General features: G+C 44.8%; 1 protein-coding gene across 4 annotated transcripts in view; it reads right to left on the minus strand.

Annotated features, from left to right (window-relative positions):
* fam135a (family with sequence similarity 135 member A) overlaps positions 1-26,222 on the minus strand; it is a 208,536-nt gene that overhangs the window by 156,817 nt on the left and 25,497 nt on the right. The window contains exon 1 of one of the 4 annotated variants that reach the window (XM_059645498.1): positions 25,360-26,177. The exons of the other annotated variants lie outside the window; for them this stretch is intronic. Coding sequence (XP_059501481.1) covers positions 25,360-25,382 — 23 coding nt within the window. The 5' untranslated portion in view covers positions 25,383-26,177. Of the gene's footprint in view, positions 1-25,359; positions 26,178-26,222 lie in introns of those variants that run through there. 4 annotated transcript variants of the gene reach the window in all.

Genomic DNA, 26,222 nt, shown 5'->3' on the forward strand with positions numbered 1-26,222 from the left:
GAGGTATTCCTTGAAGGAACAGTGCAGCTCACGACACTTTGCTGCTTGTTCACCATCATTCTGCACATTAATCCTTTTCAGACAATTATTCAATTCCCTTTCAAAAGGTTCCACTGACCCTGCACCATGCTTTCAGGCACTGCACTCCAGATTCTAACCACTCAGTGAATGAACATAGAACATAGAACATGCAACAAAACAGCACAGTACAGGTTGATGTTGTGTCGACCTATTATCTTACTCTAAGATCAAACTACCTGCATACCTTACATGATACTCTCCTCCTTGTGCCTATCCAAGATTTGCTTAAAAGTCTGTAAAGTATCTGACTCCACCATCACTGCTGGCAGCGCACTCCACAGGTCCACCACACTCTGTGTGAAGAACCTATCTCTGACATCTCCCCTATACCTTCCTCCAATCACCTTAAAATTATGCCCCCTCATAATAGTCATTTCCGCCCTGGAGATACAGTCTCTGACTATCCACTCTACGCCTCCTATCATCTTGTACACCTCTATCAAGTCATCCCTCATACTTTTCTGCCCAATGCAATTGCTTATGTCACCAATTGCTTTAAATGTATACCATCTGTTTCTTGACCCTTCTTCAAATGGAAAGAGTTTCTCCCTATCTACTCCACCCAATCCATAATTTTGAACAACTCTACAAATGTCTTCTAAATAGAACTTTACAGTATAGAAAGAGACTATTCCATCTGTTGTATTTCTATCGGCTCCCAAAAAAGGTACACATCTAGTCCTATTTTCCAGCCTTCTCTCTGTAGCCCTCTAAACTCATCATTTCCAAACATATGTGCACGTCTTTTTTGAAAGCTCCGATGGAATAGACTTCAGCCACTCTCCCAGCATTGCGTTCTAATCCTAACAACCCTGAGTAAAGAAGTTTCTCCTCATTTTATTCCGAGATTGCTTGTGGACAATCTTGAAATTGTGACAACCTTGTTACTGAAATACTAACTAGCGGAAAAAGAATATCCTCCTTTATCTTGTCAAAATTATTTATAATACTGAACACCTCAATAAGATCACCTCTTAACCTTCTCTGCACCAAGGAAAATAAGCCCAATTTCTCTAATGTTTCCTTGTATCGATTATTATCTGTGACTTTTATCACTAATGTAGGCTCTATGCTGGGAATTACAGACCAGTCAGTCTTACTTCTGTGGTGGGCAAATTATTGGAGATGATTCTGAGAGATAGTATTTACGATTATTTGGAACAGCACAGATTAATTAGAAATAGTCAGCATGGCTTTGAAAAGGGCAGGTCATGCCTCACAAGCCTTATTGAATTCTTTAAGGATATGACAAAACACATTGATGAAGGCAGAGCAGTGGATGTGGTGTATATAGATTTTAGCAAGGCATTGATAAGGTTCCCCATAGCAGGCTTATTCAGAAAGGAAGGAGGCATGGGAAATTTGGCTATCTGGGTACAAAACTGGCTGTCCAATAGAAGGCAGAGGGTGGTAGTAGAGGGAAAGTATTCAGCCTGGGGTTCGGTGGCCAGTGTGTGCTCTGCAGGGATCTGTTCTGGGACCTCTGCTCTTTGCGATCTTTATAAATGACTTGGATGAGGAAGTGGAAGGGTGGGTTAGTAACTTGGCGGAAAACACAAACGTTGGAGGAGTTGTGGACAGCGTGGAGCGCTGTTGTAGGTTGCAACGTGACATTGACAGGGTGCAGAGCTGGGCAAAGAAGTGGCAAATGGAATTCAACCCAGGAAAGTGTGAAGTGATTCATTTTGGAAGAACAAATTTGAATGCAGAATACCGGGTTAATGGCAGGATTCATGGCGGTGTGGAGGAACAGAGGACACTCGGGTCCATGTCTACAGACCCATCAAATCTGCTACCCAAATTGATAGGGTTGTTAAGAAGGCATATGGTGTGTTGGCTTTCATTGGCAGGGGAACTGAGTTTAAGAGCAGCGAGGTTATGCTGTAGAACGATAAAACGCTGGTTAGACCACACTCGGAATACTGTGCTCAGTTCTGGTCGCCTCATTATAGGAAGGATGGTGAAGCTTTAGAGAAGGTGCAGTGGAGGTTTACCAGGATGCTGCCTGGACTGGAGGACAGGTCTTATGAGGAAAGGTTAAGGGAGCCAGGGCTTTTCTCATTAGAACGAAGAAGGGTGAGAGGTGACTTGATAGGGGTGTACCAGATGATGAGAGGCATAGAGTGGATACCCAGAGACTTTTTCCGAAGGTCTAAATGACTATTATGAGGAGGCATAATTTTAAGGCGATTGGAGGAAGGTACAGGGGAGATGTTCTTTACACAGCAAGCGGTGGGTGCGTGAAATGCACTGCCGGCGGTTGTGGTGGAGTTAAATACATTAGGGACATTTAAGCGGCTCTTGGATAGGCACGTGGATGATAGTAATTTGCAGGGTAGGTAGGCACATCATTGGCCGAAGTGGGGGAGGGAACCATTCAAGGGAAAGCAGCAGTAGCCAGGTGTGGCACGCAGACTGGCTCTGAGGCACAGCAGGAAAGGGTAAAGGTAAAGAGGATTTTCATGATTGGAGACTTGACAGTTAGGGGGACACACAGAGGAATCCAGGATGGTGTGTTGCTTCCCGGGTGCCAGAGTCCAGGATGTCTTGGGGCGACTACAGAACATCCTCAAGGGGGAGGATGAGCAACCAGAGGCTGGAAGGAGATATTGTAATCAGGAATAGCAAGTCGATGGGACAGGTCAGCCTGGAACAGAAGAGTGAGGAATGCCTGTTGAATTAGATTGCATCTGTTTCAATGCAAGAGAGCTAACAGGTAAGGCCGATGAACTCACGACGTGGATAGATAAGTGGGGCTGGGATATTATAGCCATTACGTTAACATGGCTAAGGTAGGGACAGGACAGGCAGCTTAGTGTGCCAGGGTACAGTGCTTTAGTGAGGGCAAAGGTGGAGGAAACAGGGGAGGGGGAGCTGCGTTTTTGATTAAGAGGAGTATCACAGCAGTAGTCAGAAACGAAGTTACTGCGGGATCAAACCAGTGAGGTTTCATGGGTGGAGCTAAGAAATAAGGTGGTGATGGTAACATTACTGAGCTTGTACTATAAGCCCCCAAATATTCAATGGGAATTTCTGGTACAAACATGCAGGGAGACTTGCAGGTGAAGTAGGAATATCAGAGGAGGAGACTTTAAATGTTCCTAAAATAGACTAGGACTGCCCTTGTGTTAAATGCTTAAATGGGACGGAATTTGTTAAATGTGTTCAGGAAAGTTTCCTCAAGCAGCATGTAGAAGGACCTACTTGGGAAAGGGCAAAGCTTGACCTAATCTTGGGAAATAGGACAGGACAGGTGACTGAGGTGACCATGGGAGAGCACTCTGGGGCCAGTGGCCATAGTAAGTTTGCAGATGATACAAAAGTAGGAGTTATCGTTAATAGCAAAGGTGGTCATCAAAAATTACAAAAGGATCTTGATCAGATGGGGGAGTGAGCTGAGGATTAGCAAATGCAAGTCAATGCAGATAAACGTGAGGTGTTGCACTTTGGAAAGTCAAACCAAGGTAGGACTTATACAGTTAATGGTAAGGTCCTGAAGAGTGTCATGGAAGAGAGAGACCCAAGAGTATAAGTACATAGTTCTTTGAACACAATGTCACAAGTGGACAGAGTAATGAAGGAGGCATTTGGCATGCTGGTCTTCACTGGTTATGGCATTAGGTACAGGAATTGAGACATAATGTTACAGTTGTATAATTAGTTGGTGAAGACATGCTTGAATACTGTGCACAGTTTGGTCACCCTTTCATAGGAAAGTCATAGTTAAACTGGAAAGTATGCAAAGATGATTTACCAGAGTGTTGCCAGGACTAGTAGGACTGAGTTATAGTGAGGGTGGCCAGGATAGGACTTTATGCCTTGGAACATAGGAGAATGAGGGTTGACCTTATTGAGGTGTATAAAATCATGAGGGGCAAAGATAAGATGAATGCACATAGTCTTTTTCCCAGGTATGTGAACTGAAACTAGAAGGCATAGGTTGAAGGTGAGAGGGGAAAGATTTAAGAAGGACCCAGGGGCAACTTCTTCGCACAGAAAGTAGTGCATATATGGAATTTCTCTGCCAGAAAAAGTGGTTGAGGCAGGTACAATAGCAACATTTAAAAAACATTTAGATAGGTACACAGATAGAAAGGGTTGGGAGGGATAGGGACCAAATGCGGGCATTGGAACTAGCTGAGTGGGCACCATGGTCAGCTTGCACCAGTTTGGACCAAAGGGCCTGTTTCCATCCTCTATTACCCAATGACTCTACATAGGGGATATAGGGGTTTACTGAAGAAGAAAATCAGGAAGGTGAAAGGGGGCATGAGACTGCTTTGGCTGAGAAGATAAGGGTGAATCTAAAGTAATTCTTTAAAAATAGGACCACTCAAGGTCCAAAGTGGGCATGTATGTGTGGAACCACTTGAGACGGACAAAGTCCTCAATGAATACTGCTCCTCAGTATTTACCATGGAGAAAAACATGAAGACTTTGGAACTTGGGGAAGTTAGTGGTGATATCTTGGGGACACTCCATATCACAGTAGAGGTGGTGTTGGAGGTATTAGAATGTATGAAGGTGGATAAGTCTCCTGGTCCTGATCAGATATATCCAAGAACCTTGCAACAGGCTACAGAAGAAATTGCGGGGGTCTTGGCTGATCTATTTGCATCACTGCTAACAACGGGTAAGGTCCCAGAAGACTCGAGGGTGGAAAATGTTGTGCCCTTATTCAAAAAAGGGCTGCAAAGGAAGTCCTGGGAATTATAAACCAGTAAGCTTAACATCTGTGGTAGGTAAGTTACTTGAGAAATTTCTGAGGGGATAGGATATACATGCATTTAGAAAGACAGGGTTTAATTAGGAGTAGTCAGCATGGCTTCGTGTGTGGGAGATGATGCCTCACAAATCTGTTAGAGCTTATTGCCCAAGTGACCAGAAAGGTTGAGGAGGACAGGGAGACAGACATAGTCCACGTGGATTTCAGTAAGGCCTTTGATAATGTTCCACGTAGTAGGCTACTCTCTAAGGTTCAATCACATGGAATCCAATGACAGCTGGCGAATTAGATAGACAATTGACTTGATGGTGGGAAGCAGAGAGTAATTGTGGAAGGATGTTTGACAAACTGGAAGACTGTGACTAGTGGTGTGCCTTAGGGGTTGGTACTGAGACAATGTTGTTTGATATAGATAACAATGATTTGGATGAGAATGAGCAAGATATGGTTAGTAAGTTTGCGGGTGACATTAAAATAGGTGGTATCGTGGATAGGAAGAAAGGTTATCAGAAATTGCAGCAGGATCTTGATCAGCTGGGAAAGTAGCCAAGAAATGGCAAATGGAGTTTAATATAAACAAGTGTGAGGTGTTGCATTTTGGAAAGTCAAATCAAGGTAGGAGTTTCATGGTGAACAGTAGGGCCTGAGGGAGTTTAGTGGAACAGAGAGATCGTGGAGTTCAGGTGCACAGTTTTCTGAAAGTGAAGTCACAGGTAGACAGGGCAGTGAAGGCGGCTTTCAGAAGACAACCGGATCTACTTAGAATGTTGTGTTCAGTTTCAGTCACCTTGCTGGAAGAAGGATATTATTAAACGGCAAAGAGAACAGAGGAAATTTACAAGGATATTGCCAAGGGGCTGAGTTATAGGGAGAGCTGGGCAAGCTCGGACTTTTCTCTTTAGAGCGTAAGAGACTAAGGGGGGGAATCTTATAGAACTGTATGATATCATTAGAGGCATGGGTCAGGTGAATACATTCACTCTTTTCCAGGGTGGAATACATGGAAACCCGAGGGGCAAGTCTTTTTTCATACACAGGTGGTACGCACATGAAATGAGCCGCCAGTGCAATCAGTTCAGGTGAACATATTAACAGCATTCAAAAGGCATTTGGACAAATACATGGATAGGAAAGGTTTAGAAAGATATAGACCAAGTGCAAGGACATTGGTTAGCGGGGATGGACATTTTGTTCGGCATGGACCCATTTGAGCCAAAGGCCCTGTCTCCGTGTTGTAGGACTCTGATTTAAATGGACAAAAAGTGCAGAACTCCAAAGTACAGAGGGATCTGGTTGGGCTCCTATGTGCATTACAACATTTAAGTGATTAGTTAGTGAAATGGAATGCTTTATTTATTGGAAATTGAATATAAAAGTAAGTATTGTTACATCGAACATAGAACAGTGCAGCACAGTCCAGGCCCTTCGGCCCATGATGTTGTGCTGAACTTTTACCCTAAACATAAGGTCTATCTAACCTCCACCCTCTACCTTATACTATCATCCATATGCCGATCTAATAGCCACTGAAATGGCCCTAATGAGGCCAACTCCGATACCCTCTCCAGCAATGCATTCCACACTCTGAGTGAAGAATCTACCTATGACGTCTCCCCAAATCTACCTCCACTCACTTTAAAACTATGCCCCCTTGTAATAGCTACCTCCACCCGAGGAAAAAACTGTCTGGCTGTCAACTCCAATTATACCTCTGATCAGTTGGTACACCTCGATCAAGTCACCTCTATCCTTCATTGTTCTAAAGAGAAAAGCCCTAGCTCTCTCAACCTTTCTTCATAAGACCTCCCTGCATTCCAGGCAACATCCTGGTAAATCTTCTCTGCACCTTTTCCAATGGTTCTACATATTTCCTGTAATGAGGCAACCAGAACTGGACACAATACTCCAGGCGTGGACGAAACAGGCTTTTGTATAGCTGGAGCATACCCTCATGGCTCCTGAACTCAATCCTTCTAATAATGAAAGCTAACACACCATACTTCTTAACAACTCTGTCCACCCGGGTGGCAGTTTTCAAGGTACTGTGAACATGAACCCCAAGATCCCTCTGCTCCACCACACTGCAAAGAATCCTTCCATTAACTCTGTATTCTGCATTCAAATTTGTTCTTCCGAAATGAATCACCTCACACTTTTCAGGGTTAAACTCCATCTGCCACTTCTCAGACCAGCTCTGCATCCTATCATTGTCCCTTTGTAACCTCTGCACTGTCCACAACACAACCCATCTTCATATCGTCCGTGAACTTGCTCATCCGACCTTCCACCCCTTCATCCAAATCATTTACAAACAAAACAAACAGAAGAGGACCCAGAACAGATCCTTGGGGCACACCGCTCATAACTGAGCACCATGTTGAATATTTTTCACCCACTACCACCCTTTGTCTTCTAATGGTCAGCCAATTCTGAATCCAATCTGCCACATTTCTCCCTATCCCATGCCTCCTTACTTGCTGCACGATAAGGGGAACATTATCAAGCGCCTCACTTAAATCCAAGTATACCACATCCACTGCTCTACCTTCAATGATGTGTTTAGTCACCTCTTCAACGAATTCAATGAAGTTTGTGAAGCATGACCTACCCCTCTCAAATCCATGCTAACCACCACGCATCAAACTGCGCCTTTCCAAGTGATCATAAAGCCTATCTCTGAGCCCTTTCCAATAATTTGCCCACCACTGAAGTAAGACTAACTGGCCTGTAATTTCCAGGGTTATCCCTATTCCTTTTTGTGAACAAGGGAATGACATTTGCCTCTCTCCGATTTTCCAGCACTATACCAGTGGTCAGTGAGGAAGATCATTGTCAAAGGCCCTGCAATCTCTTCCCTCACTTCCCATAGAATCCTTGGATAAATCCCATCAGGCCAGAGGGACTCACCTATCTTCAACTTCCTCGAAATTCCTAGCACATTTACCTCACTAACATCAACCTCTTCCAGCCAACCAGCCCGTTTCACGCTGTCCTACTACACAACTCGGTCCCTCTCAGTTGTGAACACCAAAGAAAAGTATTCATTAAAGGGGCTCTCCTATCTCTTTAGACTCCACGCACAAATTCCCTTTACCGTCCTTGATTGGCCCTACCCTTTCTCTGGCCATTCTCTTAGTCCTCTCATACATGTAAAAAGCTTTAGAATTTTCCTTGATCCTATCTGCCAAGACTTTCTCATGCCCCCTTATCGATCTCCTAAGCTCCTTCTTCAGGTCCTTCCTGACGAACTTGTATCCCTCTAGAGCGTTTTCCGATCCTTCTTCCTCTTAACCAGTTGTTCAACCTCTCTTGAGACCAAGGCTCCCTCTCTCGACAGCATCTTCCCCGCCTGCTAGGGACAAACATATCGAACACACATAGCATGCATTTTTTAAAGCAATCTCCACATTTCAATAGTGCTCTTCCCTGACAGCATCTGTTCCCAATTTGTGTTACCCAGATCTCATCTAACAGAATGATAATTACCCTTTCCCCAACTATAAACCTTACCCTGAGCTAGGCACCTATCCTTTTCCATGACTATTGTAAAAGTAACTGAGTTATGATCACTACCGCCAAAATGCTCCCCTATAATAGGTCTAACACTCGGCTCGGTTCATTACCAAGCACGAAATCCAAAGTGGCCTCTCCTCGTGTTGGTCTATCTGCATACTGTGTCAGGAATCTTTCCTGAATGCACTGTACAAAATGTGCTCCATGTAAACTATTACAACTAAAACACTGCCAATCAATATTTGGAAAGTTGAAGTCACCCATGACTCCAACCCTGTGACTTCTGCACCTTTCCAGTATCTGCCTCCCAATCTGCTCCTCTACTTCTCTGCAACTATTTGGGGGTCTATCAAAAACCCCTCAAAGTGACTGCTCCTTTCTTGTTGGACAATGACCCAGTGTGGTCCTATAAAAAAAGGCAGACAAATCCAACCCAGGTAATTACTGCCTTATCAGTCCACTGTCAATCATTAGTTAAGTGATGAAAGATGTCATCAAGATTCTACAAATACATTGAGAACAAAAGGGTAAACAGGGTGAGAATAGGGCCCGTTAAAGACCAGCAAGGCCACCTATGTATGGAACCGCAGGAGACAGGGCAGATGCTGAACAAGTTTTTTTGCATCAGTGTTTACTCTGGAGAAGGAAACGGAAGATATACAGAACATGTGTAAATAAACAGCAATGCCTTGAAAAATGTCCATATTACAGAGGTGGTGGTGCTGGACATCTTACAATGCACAAAGTTGGCTAAATCCCTGGAACCTGATCAGGTGTACCCGAGAACTCTGTGGGAAAGTAGGGAAGTGATTGCTAGGCACCTTGCTAAGAGATCTGTATTATCAATAACCACAGGTTAGAACATAGAACATAGAACATAGAACAGTACAGCACAGAACAGGCCCTTCAGCCCACAATGTTGTGCCGACCATTGATCCTCATGGATGCACCCTCAAATTTCTGTGACCATATGCATGTCCAGCAGTCTCTTAAATGACCCCAATGACCTTGCTTCCACAACTGCTGCTGGCAACGCATTCCATGTTCTCACAACTCTCTGCGTAAAGAACCTGCCTCTGACATCCCCTCTATACTTTCCACCAACCAGCTTAAAACTATGACCCCTCGTGCTAGCCATTTCTGCCCTGGGAAATAGTCTCTGGCTATCGACTCTATCTATGCCTCTCATTATCTTGTATACCTCAATTAGGTCCCCTCTCCTCCTCCTTTTCTCCAATGAAAAGAGACCGAGCTCAGTCAACCTCTCTTCATAAGATAAGCCCTCCAGTCCAGGCAGCATCCTGGTAAACCTCCTCTGAACCCTCTCCAAAGCATCCACATCTTTCCTATAATAGGGCGCCCAGAACTGGACGCAGTATTCCAAGTGCGGTCTAACCAAAGTTTTATAGAGCTGCAACAAGATCTCACGACTCTTAAACTCAATCCCCCTGTTAATGAAAGCCAAAACACCATATGCTTTCTTAACAACCCTGTCCACTTGGGTGGCCATTTTAAGGGATCTATGTATCTGCACACCAAGATCCCTCTGTTCCTCCACGCTGCCAAGAATCCTATCCTTAATCCTGTACTCAGCTTTCAAATTCGACCTTCCAAAATGCATCACCTCGCATTTATCCAGGTTGAACTCCATCTGCCACCTCTCAGCCCATCTCTGCATCCTGTCAATGTCCCGCTGCAGCCTACAACAGCCCTCTACACTGTCAACGACACCTCCGACCTTTGTGTCGTCTGCAAACTTGCTGACCCATCCTTCAATTCCCTCGTCCAAGTCATTAATAAAAATTACAAACAGTAGAGGCCCAAGGACAGAGCCCTGTGGAACCCCACTCACCACTGACTTCCAGGCAGAATATTTTCCTTCTACTACCACTCGCTGTCTTCTGTTGGCCAGCCAATTCTGTATCCAAGCAGCTAAGTTCCCCTGTATCCCATTCCTCCTGACCTTCTGAATGAGCCTTCCATGGGGAACCTTATCAAATGCCTTACTGAAGTCCATATACACCACATCCACAGCTTGACCCTCATCAACCTTACTAGTCACATCCTCAAAAAACTCGATAAGGTTTGTAAGGCATGACCTACCCCTCACAAAGCCGTGTTGACTGTATTTGATCAAGCCATGCTCTTCCAGATGGTCATAAATCTTATCCCTCAGAATCCTTTCTAACACCTTGCAGACGACAGACGTGAGACTTACCGGTCTATAATTGCCGGGGATTTCCCTATTTCCTTTCTTGAAGAGAGGAATTACATTTGCCTCTCTCCAGTCCTCAGGTACGACTCCAGTGGAGAGCGAGGATGCAAAGATCTTCGCAAGTGGCGAAGCAATTGCATTACTCGCTTCCCAAAGCAGCCGAGGACAAATCTGATCCGGGCCTGGCGACTTGTCAATCTTAATGTTTGACAAAATTTTCAGTACATCAGCTTCCTCTATCTCTATCCATTCCAGCATGCACACCTGCTCTTCAAAGGTTTCATTCACTACACAGGTCGTTTCTTTCGTAAAGACAGAAGCAAAAAAACTCATTTAGGGCTTCCCCTACCTCCTCAGGCTCCACACACAAGTTCCCTATGCTATCCCTGATCGGCCCTACTCTTTCTTTGACCATTCTCTTATTCCTCACGTAAGTGTAAAATGCCTTTGTGTTTTCCCGGATTCCTTCTGCCAAGCCTTTCTCGTGCCCCCTCCTGGCTCTCCTCAGACCATTTTTGAGCTCCTTCCTTGCCTGCATGTAATCCTCTCTAGCTGAACTTGACCCTAGCTTCCTCCACCTTATGTAAGCTACCTTCTTCCTTTTCACTAGAAGCTCCACCGCTCTCGTCATCCAAGGTTACATGTTGGGAGATTGGAGTTTGGCTAACATGGTTCCACTATTTGAGAAAGGCGGTAAGGGTAAGGCAGGAAACTATAGACCTGCGAGTCTGACATTGGTGATGGGCAAGGCGTTGAAGGGAATCCTGAAGGACAGGTTTGTAGCTTTTTGGAAAGGCGAGGACTGATTAGGGATAGTCAACATGACTGTGCGTGGGAAATCATGTTTCATCAATCTTCTTCAAAGAATTCAAGTTGGTAAGGACAGAGTGGTGGGTGTGATCTATATGGACTTCAATAAGGCGTTCGACAAGTTTCCTCATGGTAGACTGGTTAGCGAGGTGAGATCATGTGGAAGACTGAGAGAACTGGCTCAAAGGTAGAAGAAAGACAGTGGTAGTGGACAGTTGCATTTCAGAGGGGTGGCCTGTGAACAGTGGTATACCACCAGGATCAGTGCTCGGTCCACTGTTTGATTGTCATTTATATAAATGACCTGGATGTGAACATCGAAGACATGGTTAACAAGTTTGTGAGTGACACCAAAATTGGAGTTGTAATGACAGCTATATATAAAGTTAGCTGACCTGTAGATTCCTGCTTTCTGTCTCCCACTTTTATTAACTAAAAGAGATAAACTTGCTTTTTTTCACTATCTTCTCATTAAACAAGTACCAAATATCAGGAATTTTGGAAACTGACGCAAACAATAGATGTGGAAAGTAGAAAATGGGTAGGCAGAGTCAACAAGACATGAACAAAACACAGAAGATCCAAAATGCTGGCAGAGTAGGGTGCTTCAGCTCAGCTTGACCACTCCACTCGCTCTTCTCCTTTTCCTTCTCTTTTTCTCCCCGTATGTGTTTTTATTCTTTTTCTCTGAGGCCCCGACAATTCCTAGATTCAGCGTAGACGCGACAAGTAGCAGCCTGCTGGCCTGACATATCGTCCTCACGGCATGATGTAGCAGCCTTCAAGCTTGACGCAGTGACTTTGTAGCACAATGTGGCAGTATCTCCATTGCCACGCCTGGAGGCTGCAGTCTCTGGGCTTGACCTTGCCTCAGTGTGCCTTGAGGCATTACCAGAACAAGCTCCCAGCATGATCTGCAGCCAAGCCCCTATGTGGACAAGAGTCTAGGTGCCAGCATGATCTGGGTGGAATACCACTGTTCTGAACTTGCATATCTGTAATGCTGAAATAATGGGAACTGCAGATGCTGGAGATTCCAAGATAATAAAATGTGAGGCTGGATGAACACAGCAGGCCAAGCAGCATCTCAGGAGCACAAAAGCTGACGTTTCGGGCCTAGACCCTTCATCAGAGAGCTCTCTGATGAAGGGTCTAGGCCCGAAACGTCAGCTTTTGTGCTCCTGAGATGCTGCTTGGCCTGCTGTGTTCATCCAGCCTCACATTTTATTATCTGTAATGCTGGACATTTTATTTCTCTATTTTTCTAACAGGTACTTGAAGCAGCTGTACGCGGGTACCTTTGTACCTAAAATGGCGCTGTTAAGAGGCAACATATAAACTTACCACTGTACTCATTTGTGTACATGTGACAATAATGCTAATTCAATTTAATTCAGCCAGGATGGATGGAAGTGTGTGTTGGTGGTTCTAAGTGGAATGGGGGATAGAAGTCATGCCTTCATGTCGTTTAACTCAATATTGATTCCTAGAGGCTGTAAGGTACCTCAACTGAAAATTAGGACTTGTTCCTCTAGCTTGCACTGATACTGATTTCCCACTTGGGCACTTTTCAGCCTCTTGGACTTAGTACTAAATTTAACAAATTAGGCACAATATGACCACTGTCCTCTGTTTTGATTACATTCTCCCAGGCCGTGTCTTGCTTGTAACAAAAGCAAATTGCTGGAAAAATTCAGCAGGTCTGACCATTCCTCTTCCTATTTCCAACATCAACAGTTCTTTCGGTATTTTTTGTTTGATGTCTTGCTTATACTTTGTTGGCTTCAATCTCAGCAGAGCAAACCTATTTTCTCCCTTCCATGCTTCTTGTTTATACCTGTTTTACATCCCTCTCAGTCTTTGCTTTACCACTGTAGCAGTACACACTTTGACATTTGCTCTGGGCATAATGGCCATCTGTTTCTCTCCCTGCAGATACTGCTAGACCTACTGAGTTTCTCCACTATTTTCCACTTTCATTTCAGACTTCCAGCATCGACTGTATTTTGCTCTTTTATTCTGACTTGACTAAACTAACATGACGCCAACCTTAAGTGTAAGAGACTTCCATTTTCTCATTGTACTTCAATTCCTAAAACTAAAAGATGATATACTTAAGCCCAAGAATCATAAATTTACATATGCACAACTATCTACGCCAATGTGATCATTTTAAATGTCTGCATTAGATTACTTTATAATCTGTTATTCATTTAAAAGATTTTCTCTCGTGCTACCTTTAATTCCACAATTTCTACCACCCCCAACACAGATGGGCTTTTGTTCTTGGGTGCTTATAAAGTAAGCACCAACCTGACTATTAATGTTTCCAGCTGTGCTGGTCAAGATTATGAAAGCCTAATCCTAAGATTTCCACATTTTCAATCATAGAAGCCCTACAGTGTGGAAACAGACCCTTCAGCCCAACAAGTCCACACTGACCCTCAAAGCATCCCACCCAGACCTATCCTCCTATAACCCACCTAATCTACACATCCCTGAACACTATGGGCAATTTAGCATGGCCAATCCACCTAGTTCGGACATCTTTGGGCTGTGGGAGGAAACCAGAGCACCGGGAAGAAATCCACGCGGACATGGGGAGAATATGAAAACTCCACACAGACAGTCACCCCGAGGGTGGAATCAAACCCAGATCCCTCGCGCTGTGAGGCAGCAGTGCTAACACTGAGCCACTGTTCCACCCGTTAGTACAACGTAATTTGATTTTATTTTAAACACACATTCATTCATATTAGTAAGTCAAAATAGCACTGGGGTTAAGATTTTGCATTTATAAAATATCATATCTACTGAATTTTATGTATCAAGAAGCAACAGGTTTCCATGTTTCCTCCAGTATACGCACAAATTAAAGCAAATTACATATTTTTGTATTTGAATGTTAAATATTTTAAAATTCCTCCCAAAAGAGAAGAAGGGTCTAAGCCCGAAACATCAGCCTTCCTGCTCCTCTGATGCTGCTTGGCCTGCTGTGATCATCTAGCTCTACACCTTGCTATCTCAGATTTGCAAGCATCTGCAGTTCCTACTATCTCAGAAAGGGAGGCTGGATGGGTCAGGGAAAAATCTAATTTCAGGTGAGAAACTAGATACAGGTGGGAACACAGGCCTTACACAGAAAAGTGATCCTCTATATAAGTGAGTTTGGAATTGGAAAATAGATTACAATAAAATGTGAGGACTTCGGAGGAATAAGGAAGCAGAATTCCACCTGGAAACAAACTGTGCAAATGGGATAAACAGGCAAAGAGATGCAGTAGCATACATCCATAACTGACTAAAAGTAGCTTAATATTGCCACAGAATTGGAAGTCACAATTATTACGGATCCTGGGTCCTTCCGCTCCTCTGTGCCATTAGAATTGTAGCCCTACTGTCTTTTAATGTCTTTCAATGTCCTTCCTAACAAAATGCGTCATTCCTCATTTATCCACATCAGAGAGAAGGAAAACGAACCTGGGTGTAAACAGTGGCAGCAGGACAAATACCTCAGCAGCAGGGTCCAGAATGAGGTCAGTTCGAGCAGGCCAGCAGCTGTAACTGAGCAAAGGACACCAAACCTGGGGGTAAACAGTAGCAACATGGAACTGAACCTAGCTGCAGAGCTCCTGAGGTGACGTCATGACTCGAAAAATGATACAGGCTTAGCTGCTCAGGAACCAGGTTTAAAGGCTGAGTAAGTAAGGTTTGGAGAATGATAAAGTACGTTTTGTAGTAGTAGTCTGCTAGGAATAGAGAGTGGGAGTGAGTGAAGACAGTTTGGTGACTGGTAGGTAAGGTGTGCAATCAGCTCCTAGATTATGACTTGCAATTGATAAGGTTGATTTAGTTGATAAGACTCACAATAGGAAGGAAACTTAACCCCTGTAATATGTGGGAAATCAGGGACACCTCCTGTATCCACGGTGACTATTGCATTGCATTAACATATGCAATAAGCATGTTCAACTGCAGCTCTTGATTTGCCATATGGACAGCTGCAGAGAGAGATTATTTTGCATATTAGGTCTACGCCGACTCTACAAAAGGCATCCCACCCAGACCTATCCCATCCCTGTAAACACACATCTACCATGGCTAATACACCTTGTATGCATTTACCAGATTACTACAGGGCAGTTTTAGATTGAGCAATGTCTCTAACCTGCACACCTTTGGACGAGGGGAGGAACCCAGAGCACCTAGCAGAAACCCACACAGACATGGACAGAAACTGCAAACTCCATGCAATCACCCAAGGCTGGAACTGAACTTGAGTCCCTAACACTGAGGCAATCATAACCAACAGGAAGCCAATTAAACATGGACAGAGTGTACGAGTCTCCTGTTGCTGTCCTCCTGTCAAACAGATATACTGTTTTGGATATTATTGGCAGGGGAAAAGGTGGCCTCTTAGCAGAAGCAGCCAAATTAGCAGCACCACAACTGGCACTGCTATATAGTAGGGAGGATCAAAGGGTAGACAAATGGAAGTGACAGGGGACTCTTATTGCCATGGGCTCAAATAGGTGTTTCTGTGGCCACACTCAAAACTTCAGGCTAGTGTACTGCTGCCCCGTGCCAGGGTCAAGTATGCCTCTGAGTGGGAACAAGATATACTGAAGGAGGAGGCTGAGCAGCCAGAAGTCACAGTATGCATTGGCATTGATGACATAGAAAGACAGATGAGACCCTGCAAAGGGAGGTTAGTGAGATAGATAGGAGGTTGAAAAGCACGGCCTCTAGAATTGTAAACTTGGGATTAGCTGTGTGCCACATGCCAGTGAGACTGAGGAAATAGGAAGATAATTCAATACATGGCTAAAGCACCAGTGTAGGTGGGAGGGCTTCAGGTATATGGATCTTTGGGATGTGTACTGAGCCAGGTGGGACCTGTACAGAGGGACAGGGCACCTAAACTGGAGAGGCACAGATATCCTTACACAGAGGTTTGCTGGTGCCAACTGGGAGGGTTTAAAATGGTGTGGTGGTGACAGAGCCAGAGCAGTAGGTCACCAAATAAGACGTCCAAGGAGGAGTCAGAGGCTAAGGCCAGTAAGACGAAAAGGAATAAGAGACAGGTTACTGAACTTGGCAGGAGTGACAGTGTGAGGTGTATTTATTTTACGACAGGAGAATGACAGGTAAGGCAGATGGACAGAGCTTGAAATAATAGTTATAACTATGATGTTGTAGCTGTTGGAGAGACTTGGCAGCATAACGTTCTGGGATTTATATGTTTCAGACGAGATAGAGACGTGAGTAACAGGTTGGGGAGTTGTTACTGATAAGGGAGAATTCCTAGCTGTACTGAGAAAGGACATGTGGGGGGTGGGGGGAGCCATCGTCCAGCATAGAACATAGGACAAGCCAGTTCAGCAATGGAATAACAAAATCTAGAGATACCAAAGGCAAGGATCAGGGCTAAGGCAACTGGGTTAGGGCAGGGACATGAGTTGGTAATTTTAAAGGGCAGAACATAGAACATAACAGCGCAGTACAGGCTCTTCGGCCCTCGATGTTGCGCTGACCTGCGAAACCAATCTGAAGCCCATCTCACCTACACTATTCCATTATCATCCATATGTTGATCCAATAGCCAATTAAATGCCCTTAAAATTGGTGAGTCTATGACTGTTGCAGGCAGGGCATTCCACGCCCTTACTACTCTGAGTAAAGAACCTACCTCTGACATCTTTCCTATATCTATCACCCATCAATTTAAACCTATGTCTCCTTGTGCTAGCCATCATCATCCAAGGAAAAAGGCTCTCACTGTCCACCCTATCAAATCCTCTGACCTTCTTGTAAGTCTCTGTTAAGTCACCTAACATTCTTCTCTCTAATGAAAACAGCCTCAAGTCCCTCAGCCTCTCCTCATAAGACCTTCCCTCCATACCAAGCAACATCCTGGTAAATCCCCTCTGCACCCTTTCCAATGCTTGCACATCCTTTGTATAATGCGGCGACCAGAACTGTACGCAATCTCCAAGTGGAGCCACACCAGAGTTTTGTACAGCTGCGACATGACCTCATGGCTGCGAAACTCAATCCCTCTACCAATAAAACCCAACACACTGTATGCCTTCTTAACAACCCTATCAACCTGGGTGGCAACTTAAAGGGATCTACGCACATGGACACAGATCTCTCTGCTCGTCCACACTACCAAGAATCTTACTATTAGCCCAGTACTCTGTATTCCTGTTACTCTTTCCAAAGTGAATCACCTCACACTTGTCTGCATGAAACTCCATTTGCCACCTCTCAGCCCAGCTCTGCAGCTTATCTATGTCTCTCTGTAACCTGCAACATCCTTCCACACTATCCACAACTCCACCGACTTTCGTGTCATCCGCAAATTTACTAAGCCATCCTTCTACGTCCTCATCCAGGTCATTTATGGCCCCAAAACATATCCTTGCAGTACACCAACAGTAACTGAACTCCAGGATGAACATTTCCCATCAACCACCATCCTCTGTCTTCTTCCAGCTAACCAATTTCTGATTCAAACCACTAAGTCACCCTCAATCCCATGCCTCCGTATTTTCTGCAAAAGCCTACCATGGGGAACCTTATCAAGCGCTTTACTGAAATCCATATACACCACATGAACCACTTTACCCTCATCCACCTGTTTGGTTACCTTCTCAAAGAACTCAATAAGGTTTGTGAGGCACGACCTACCCTTCACAAAATCGTGTTGACTATCCCTAATCAAATTATTCCTTTCTAGATGATTATAAATCCCAGCTCTTATAATCCTTTCCAACAGTTGACTCACAACCGAAGTAAGGCTCATTGGTCTATAATTACCAGGGTTGTCTCTACTCCCCTTCTTGAACAAGGGGACAACATTTGCTATCCTCCAGTCTTCTGGCACTATTCCTGTCGACAATGACGACAAAGATCAAAGCCAAAGGCTCTGCAATATCCTCCCTAGCTTCCCAGAGAACCCTAGGATGAACACCATCCGGCCCAGGGGACTTATCTATTTTTACACCTTCCAGAATTGCTAACACCTCCTCCTTGTGAACCTCAATCCTGTCTAGTCTAATAACCTGTATCTCAGTATTCTCCTTGACAACATTGTCTTTTTCCTGTGTGAATACGGATGAAAAATATTCATTTAGTGCCTCTCTTATCTCTTCGGACTCCACGCACAACTTCCTACTACTGTCCTTGACTAGCCCTAATCTGACTCTAGTCATTCTTTTATTCCTCACATACCTGTAGAAAGCTTTAGGGTTTTCCTTGATGCTACCTGCCAAAGACTTCTCATGACCCCTCCTGGCTCCTCTTAGCTCTCTCTTTAGGTCCTTCCTGGCTAACTTGTAATTCTCAAGCGCCCTAACTGAACCTTCACGCCTCATCTCTACATAAGCCTCCTTCTTCCTCTTGACAAGAGATTCAACTTCTTTAGGAAACCACAGTTCCCTCACTCGACCACTTCCTCCCTGCATGACAGGTACATACTTATCAAGGACACACAGTAGTTGCTCCTTGAACAAGCTCCATATTTCAACTGCGTTCAGCTCCTGCAGTTTCCTTCCCCATCTTATGCATCCTAAATCTTGCCTAATCGCCTCATAATTGCCTTTGCCCCAGCTATAACTCTTGCCCTGCGATACATACTTATCCCTTTCCACTGCTTAAGTAAACATAACCGAATTATGGTCACTTTCACCGAAGTGCTCACCTACCTCCAAAATCTAACACATGGCCTGGTTCATTACCCAGTTCCAAATCCAAAGTGGCCTCGCCTCTTGTTGGCCTATCTACATATGGTGTCAGGAAACCGTCCTGCACACATTGGACAAAAACTGACCCATCTAAAGTACTCGAACTATAGCGTTTCCAGTCAGTATTTGGGAAGTTAAAGTCCCCCATAACAACTACCCTGTTCCTTTTACTCCTCTCCAGAATCATCTTTGCAATCGTTTCTTCTGCATCTCTGGGCCTTTTCGGAGGCCTATAGAAAACTCCCAACAGGGTGACCTCTCCTTTCCTGTTTCTAACCTTGGTCCGTACTACATCAGTGGACGAGTCCTCATCAAACATCCTTTCTGCCACTGTAATACTGTCCTTGACTAACTATGCCACACTGCCCCTCTTTTGCCACCTTCCCTGATCTTACCGAAACATCTAAACTCTGGAACCTGCAACAACCATTCCTGTTCCCTGCTCCATCCATGTCTCCGAGATGGCCACAGCATCGGTCCAGATACCAAACCATGCTGCAACTTCACCCACCTTATTTCAGATGCTCCTGGCGTTGAAGTAGACACACTTCAAATTACCTTCCTGCCTGCCGGTACACTCCTGTGACCTTCAAACCTTATTCATGACCTCACTACTCTCAATCTCCTGTACACTGAAGCTACAATTCAGGTTCCCATCCCCCTGCTGCATTAGTTTAAACACTCCCAAACAGCATTAGCAAACATCCCCCTAGGATATTTGTACCCCTCCGGCTCAGGTGTGGACCATCCTGTTTGTAGAGGTCCCACCTACCTCAGAATTAGCCCAAATTATCCAGGTACCTGAATCTCTCCCTCCTGCACCATCCCTGTAGCCACGTGTACAACTGCTCTCTCTCCCTATTCCTCGCCTCGCTAGCACGTGGCACGAATAACAAACCAGAGATAACAACTCTGTTTGTTCGAGCTCTAAGCTTCCACCCTAACTCCTTGAATTTCTGCCTGACGTCCCCATCCCTTTTCCTACCCATGTGTTGGTGCCTATGTGGACCACAACCTGGGCTGCTCCCCCTCCCCCTCAAGGATCCCGAAAACACGATCCAAACCATCACAGACCCTGGCACCTGGGAGGCAACACACCAACTTTGAGTCTCTCTCGTTCCCACAGAATCTCCTGTCTCCTTAACTATGGAGTCCCCAGTGACTAATGCTTTCCTCATCTCCCCCTTTTCCTTCTGAGCAACAGGGGCAGACTCTGCGCCAGAGACCTGCACCCCATGGCTGACCTCTGGTAAGTCGCTCCCCCCCAACAGTATCCAAAACTGTATACTTGTTATTGAGGGGACTGGCCACAGGGGATCCCTGCACTGTCTGTCTATTCCCTTTCCATCCCCTGACCATAATCCACCTACTTTTTTCCTGTACCCGAGGTGTGACTACGTCCCTACAACTCCTCTCAATTACCCCCTCAGCCTCTCGAATGTTCCGAAGTTCATCCAGCTCCAGCTCCCTTATGCAGTTTCCAATGAGCTGGAGTTGGGTGCACTTCCTGCAGATGAAGTCAGTGGGGACACTAGTGGTGACCCTTACCTTCCACATTCTACAGGAGGAGCATGCAACTGCCCTAACATCCATTCCCACTGTTCTGAATTCCCAAACAGACTACTGAAAACAAAACTAGTAAAATTACCAAATCGTTGCTCATAGCCTTTTTTTGGTTAGATGGTTGGGAGACAGGATCTCAGTCGTATTTCCGGTAAAGCAACCGCCCAAATATATTACCTCACTTAGTCAGCTGTCCCGTGTCCGCTCCTGCTCAGCGTGCCTCTGTCTATTCACCAGGTAAGTTTTTAAAGGATTGACCTGCCTTCCCGGCAGCCCCCTGGTCCTCGCTCTCACTGCTCCCGCTGCTGCAGCAAAAATGGAGCTGAAACAACTGAAAGGCCGCAGTCACGCGAGCTAAGACTTTTATAGTCAAAAAGCTTACCTTCCCAGGCTGCCCTCGCGCTTCCTCCCTGTCTCCCACCGCTGAAACAACTGAAAGCAAGGCCAGAGATAATGGGAACTGCAGATGCTGGAGATTCCAAGATAATAAAATGTGAGGCTGGATGAACACAGCAGGCCAAGCAGCATCTCAGGAGCACAAAAGCTGACGTTTCGGGCCTAGACCCTTCATCAGAGAGGGGGATGGGGGGAGGGAACTGGAATAAATAGGGAGAGAGGGGGAGGCGGACCGAAGATGGAGAGTAAAGAAGATAGGTGGAGAGGGTGTAGGTGGGGAGGTAGGGAGGGGATAGGTCAGTCCAGGGAAGACGGACAGGTCAAGGAGGTGGGATGAGGTTAGTAGGTAGCTGGGGGTGCGGCTTGGGGTGGGAGGAAGGGATGGGTGAGAGGAAGAACCGGTTAGGGAGGCAGAGACAGGTTGGACTGGTTTTGGGATGCAGTGGGTGGGGGGGAAGAGCTGGGCTGGTTGTGTGGTGCAGTGGGGGGAGGGGATGCACTGGGCTGGTTTAGGGATGCAGTAGGGGAAGGGGAGATTTTGAAACTGGTGAAGTCCACATTGATACCATATGGCTGCAGGCCATATGGGTATAGTTCAGGAATATGAAGTGTACAATCACTTCAAACAGGTTTGTACTGCAGGGCAGGGTGTGGTAGAAATCAATGTGTGTTTCCAGGACAATTTTTGAAACAATATGCAAATTGTCCAACTGGCGAGGGGCCATATGTGGCTGAGGATTGGGGAATGAACCTGGCTAGGTGATCGAAGTTTCAGTGAGAAAGCATTTCATGAACAGTGACTATAATTCTACAAGTTTTAAGTTCCTTAGGGGTATGGATAGAAGTAGTCATCAGGTGAAAGTACTAAACTGGGGGAAGGTTTAACTACCACAATATTAGACAGGAACTGTGAAACGTAGATTGCTGTCAATATTTGAGAGTTAATCCACATCTAGCATGAAGGAATCATTAAAGGGCAGTTGATGTGGTGTATCTGGATTTCAGCAAGCCGTTCGATAAGGTTCCCCACAATAGGCTATTGCACAAAATGCGGAGGAATGGAATTGTGGGAGATATAGCAGTTTGGATCAGAAATTGGCTTGCTGAAAGAAGACAGAGGGTGGTAGTTGATGGGAAATGTTCATCCTGGAGACCAATTACTAGAGGTGCACCGCAAGGGTTGGTGTTGGGTCCACTGCTGTTTATCATTTTTATAAATGACCTGGATGAGGGCGTAGAAGGATGGGTTAGTAAATTTGCAGACGACACTAAGGTCGGTGGAGTTGTGGATAGTGACGAAGGATGCTGTAGGTTGCAGAGAGACATAGATAAGCTGCAGAGCTGGGCTGAGAGGTGGCAAATGGAGTTTAATGCAGACAAGTGTGAGGTGATGCACTTTGGTAGGAGTGACCAGAAGGCAAAGTACTGGGCTAATGATAAGATTCTTAGTAGTGTAGATGAGCAGAGAGATCTCGGTGTCCATGTACACAGATCCTTGAAAGTTGCCACCAAGGTTGACAGGGCTGTTAAGAAGGCATACAGGGTTTTAGCTTTTATTAATAGAGGGATCGAGTTCCACAACTAAGAGGTTATGGTGAAACTGTACAAAACTCTGGTGCGGCCGCACTTGGAGTATTGTGTACAGTTCTGGTCACCGCATTATAAGAAGGATATGGAAGCTTTGGAAAGGGTGCAGAGGAGATTTACTAGGATGTTGCCTGATATGGAGGGAAGGTCTTACAAGGGAAGGCTGAGGGACATGAGGCTGTTTTCATTAGAGAGAAGGTTGAGAGGTGACTTATTTGAAACATATAAAATAATCTGAGGGTTAGATAGGGTGGATAGGGAGAGCCTTTTTCCTAGGATGGTGACGGCGAGCACGAGGGGGCATAGCTTTTAATTGAGCGGTGAAAGATATAGGACAGATGTCAGAGGTAGTTTCTTTACTCAGAGAGTAGTAAGGGAATGGAATGCTTTGCCTGCAACGGTAGTAGATTCGCCAACTTTAGGTACATTTAAGTCGTCATTGGATAAGCATATGGACGTACATGGAATAGTGTAGGTTAGATGGGCTTGAGATCGGTATGACAGGTCGGCACAACATTGAGGGCCGAAGGGCCTGTACTGTGCTGTAATGTTCTATGTTAAGCCTCAGAGGTCTGGAGAATAGCTAACGTTGCTCCTTGAAGAATGGCAACAGAAATAATCTGGGAAATTACAAGCCAGTGAGCCTGTAACTGTTCCTGCCAGTGGTAGGCAAATTGCTGTCGAAGATTATTAGGGATGGGATTTTCTCACATTTGGAAAAATATGGACATATTAGTGATGGGTGAATGGCTTTGTACACAGGAAGTCGTGCTTCACAAACTCGATTCAGTTTTTTGAGGAAGTGACAAAAATGATTGGTGAAAGCAGGGTGGTAGATGTTGTCCATATGGACTTTAGCAAGGCCATTGACAAGATCCCTCTTGGCATCTGATACAAAAAGGTGAAGTCACACGTGATTCAGTGCATTGGTGAGATGGCTATATAACTGTCCAGCCGGAGACGACAGTTGTGGTAGAAGGGTAATTTTCAGGTTGGAGATCTGTGACCAGTGATGCTCCTCAGGGATCAGTGCTGGACTCCTATTTTTTTTGGAACGTAGAAAAATGATTTGGAGGGGAATGTCGATGGCTTGATTCATAGGTTTGTGGGCAACAGAAAGATTGGGGCAGCTGTAGGCAGTGAAGAGGATTGCCAGGGGTTACAAAGGGATATAGAAAGGCTGTGAATGACTGATGGGAGTTGAATTTGGACAAATATGCGAGGTGATGCAGTTTAAAAGATCTAATTCAGGAGGAAAGAATACAGTTAATGACAGAATTCTTAGCAGCATCAGCATACAGGAGGGGTCTCAGTATGCATGTCCATAGTTCGCAACTGGATAAGGTGGTCAAGAAGGCATATGGTATGCTTAAGATAACAAGGTGTCCAGCTGGATGAAGACAGTAGATCAGGCAGCAACAGAGGAGCGGAAAAGCTGATGTTTCAGTGTTCAGAAAGGTTTCATTTTCTGAAGAAGGGCCCTGACCCGAAACATCAGCTTTCCTGCTCATCTGATGCTACCTGGCCTGTTGTGTTCATCCAGATCTACCTCTTGTTATCCCAGACTCCAGCATTGGCAGTTCCTGCTCGCCCCCTATGGAATGCATGCCTTCATTGGGTGGGGTATAGATTATATGAATTGGCATGTCACGTTGCAGCTGTTTAGAACTGTAGTTAAGCCACATTTGGAGTTCTGCATTCAGTTGTAGTCACCACTACCAGAGGATGAGGTGGCTTTGAAGAGGGTACATAAACGGTTTACTAGGACGTTGTCTTGTTCAGAGAATGTTACATGCGAGAAGAGGTTGGTCAGACTTCGTTTGTTCTTACATGATCACTGGAGGATGAGAGGTGACCTGATACAAGTTTACAAAATTATGCATGGCACAGGTAGAATGAAGAGTCAAAGTATTTTTCCCAGGCTAAAAAAGTAAATTATTAGGAGACATAGATTTCACGTAAATGGGGGAAGTTTAAAGGTGATATGAGGGGCAAGTTTTTTTTAAAAAAACACTGTAGATGGCTAAGTGCCTGGAATGTGCTGCCAGAAGAGATGCTGGACAGATACAGTGGCAGCATTTTAAGAGGCACCTTGACAGATAGGAATGGGAATAGGAAGGGAATACTGGCATATGGACGGCATAGAGGCAATAGTTTAGAAAGGCAGCATGTATTGGCGCTATCTTGGCAGGCCGTGGGGCCTGAACCTGTGCAGTACGTTTTGTTCTTCTACATTCTTTGAGCGTCATCTATCCATCCACTTCTCCAGCTTGTCAATGTCCTTTTATTTTGGGAATTCCACACTGTCCTCCTCAGCTTATAATTCTCCTTAAGTTTCATTGCATTGTGCAAACTTTGAATCTGTTCCCTACACATCAAGATCGAGGGCCAAAGGGCCTGTACTGCACTGTAATGTTCTAAGATCACATCAATAACAGATCAGGAAAAGAAAGGATCTCAATACTGACCCTGAGGAACATCACCACAAACCCTTTTCCTGCCCAAAATATATATATTAATCATTACTTTCTGCTTCCTATCACTCAGCCAATTTTCTTTCTATGTAGGTGCATGCTACATCAGTCACACACATACGTACTGTACCATGGACAGACCGTACATGCGTGTTGTTCTGGGCACTGCATTATACTTCCATTTCCAAGTTTTTGAGAAGATTTGTAGCTTGGGTTGTTGATGCAGTTGTTGACTTGTTCACTGACCTGGTAAGTTTGTTTGTAAACATTTCATCGCCATGCTAGGTAATATCATCAGTGCACTTCCAGTGGTGTTCTGTCCTGATTATTATGTGTGTTTCTTGGTTTGTTGGGGTAGGTGGCATAACTTCTGGATTTGTATCTCTGTGGTTAGTAATATGGGGCCCAGTTCCACCTACTTGTTAAAGTTCCAGTTTGAGTACCAGGTCTCCAGGAATTTTCATGGTTTGTCCTGGGATGGCTACATTGACAGTTTAATTGGTATCCCTCTTCGTCCATGAGTATTGAAATGAGTGAGAGCTGGTTATTTCACTTAGTAGCTAGCTGGTGTTTGTGAATCCTGATGGCTAGTTTCCTTCTGGTTTGACTAATGTAATGTTTCTGGCAGTCTTTCCATGCTATCTTGTAAATAATGCTGGTTCTGTTAATTGTGGTTATCGGATCCTTTATTCTTATCAGTAGCTGTTGGTTTGTGAGCTACAATGTTTGAGGCGGCAGTGTAATCTAGTGGCCATTTCAGGTATGTCCTTAATATATGGTACGGTGACTTGTGTTTCTGGACGTGTTGTGTCTTCTTGTTGCATTGCTATCGACAGACCACGCTCTTTGTGTATCTGTTGTTTCTAAAGATAATGTATAGGTATTCGTCCTCAGCTTTGCATAGATCCAGTTTGCAGCAGTGTGCTGTGGCTTGCTTGAACAGTGTTTTGATGCATTTCCATTTGTGGGTATTGGGATGATTGCTGTTGTAGTTAGAACATAGAACATAGAACAGTACAGCACAGAACAGGCCCTTCAGCCCACAATGTTGTGCCGACCATTGATCCTCATGTATGCACCCTCAAATTTCTGTGACCATATACATGTCC

This window comes from Stegostoma tigrinum, chromosome 4, assembly GCF_030684315.1.
Source record: "Stegostoma tigrinum isolate sSteTig4 chromosome 4, sSteTig4.hap1, whole genome shotgun sequence".
Lineage (NCBI taxonomy): Eukaryota > Metazoa > Chordata > Chondrichthyes > Orectolobiformes > Stegostomatidae > Stegostoma > Stegostoma tigrinum.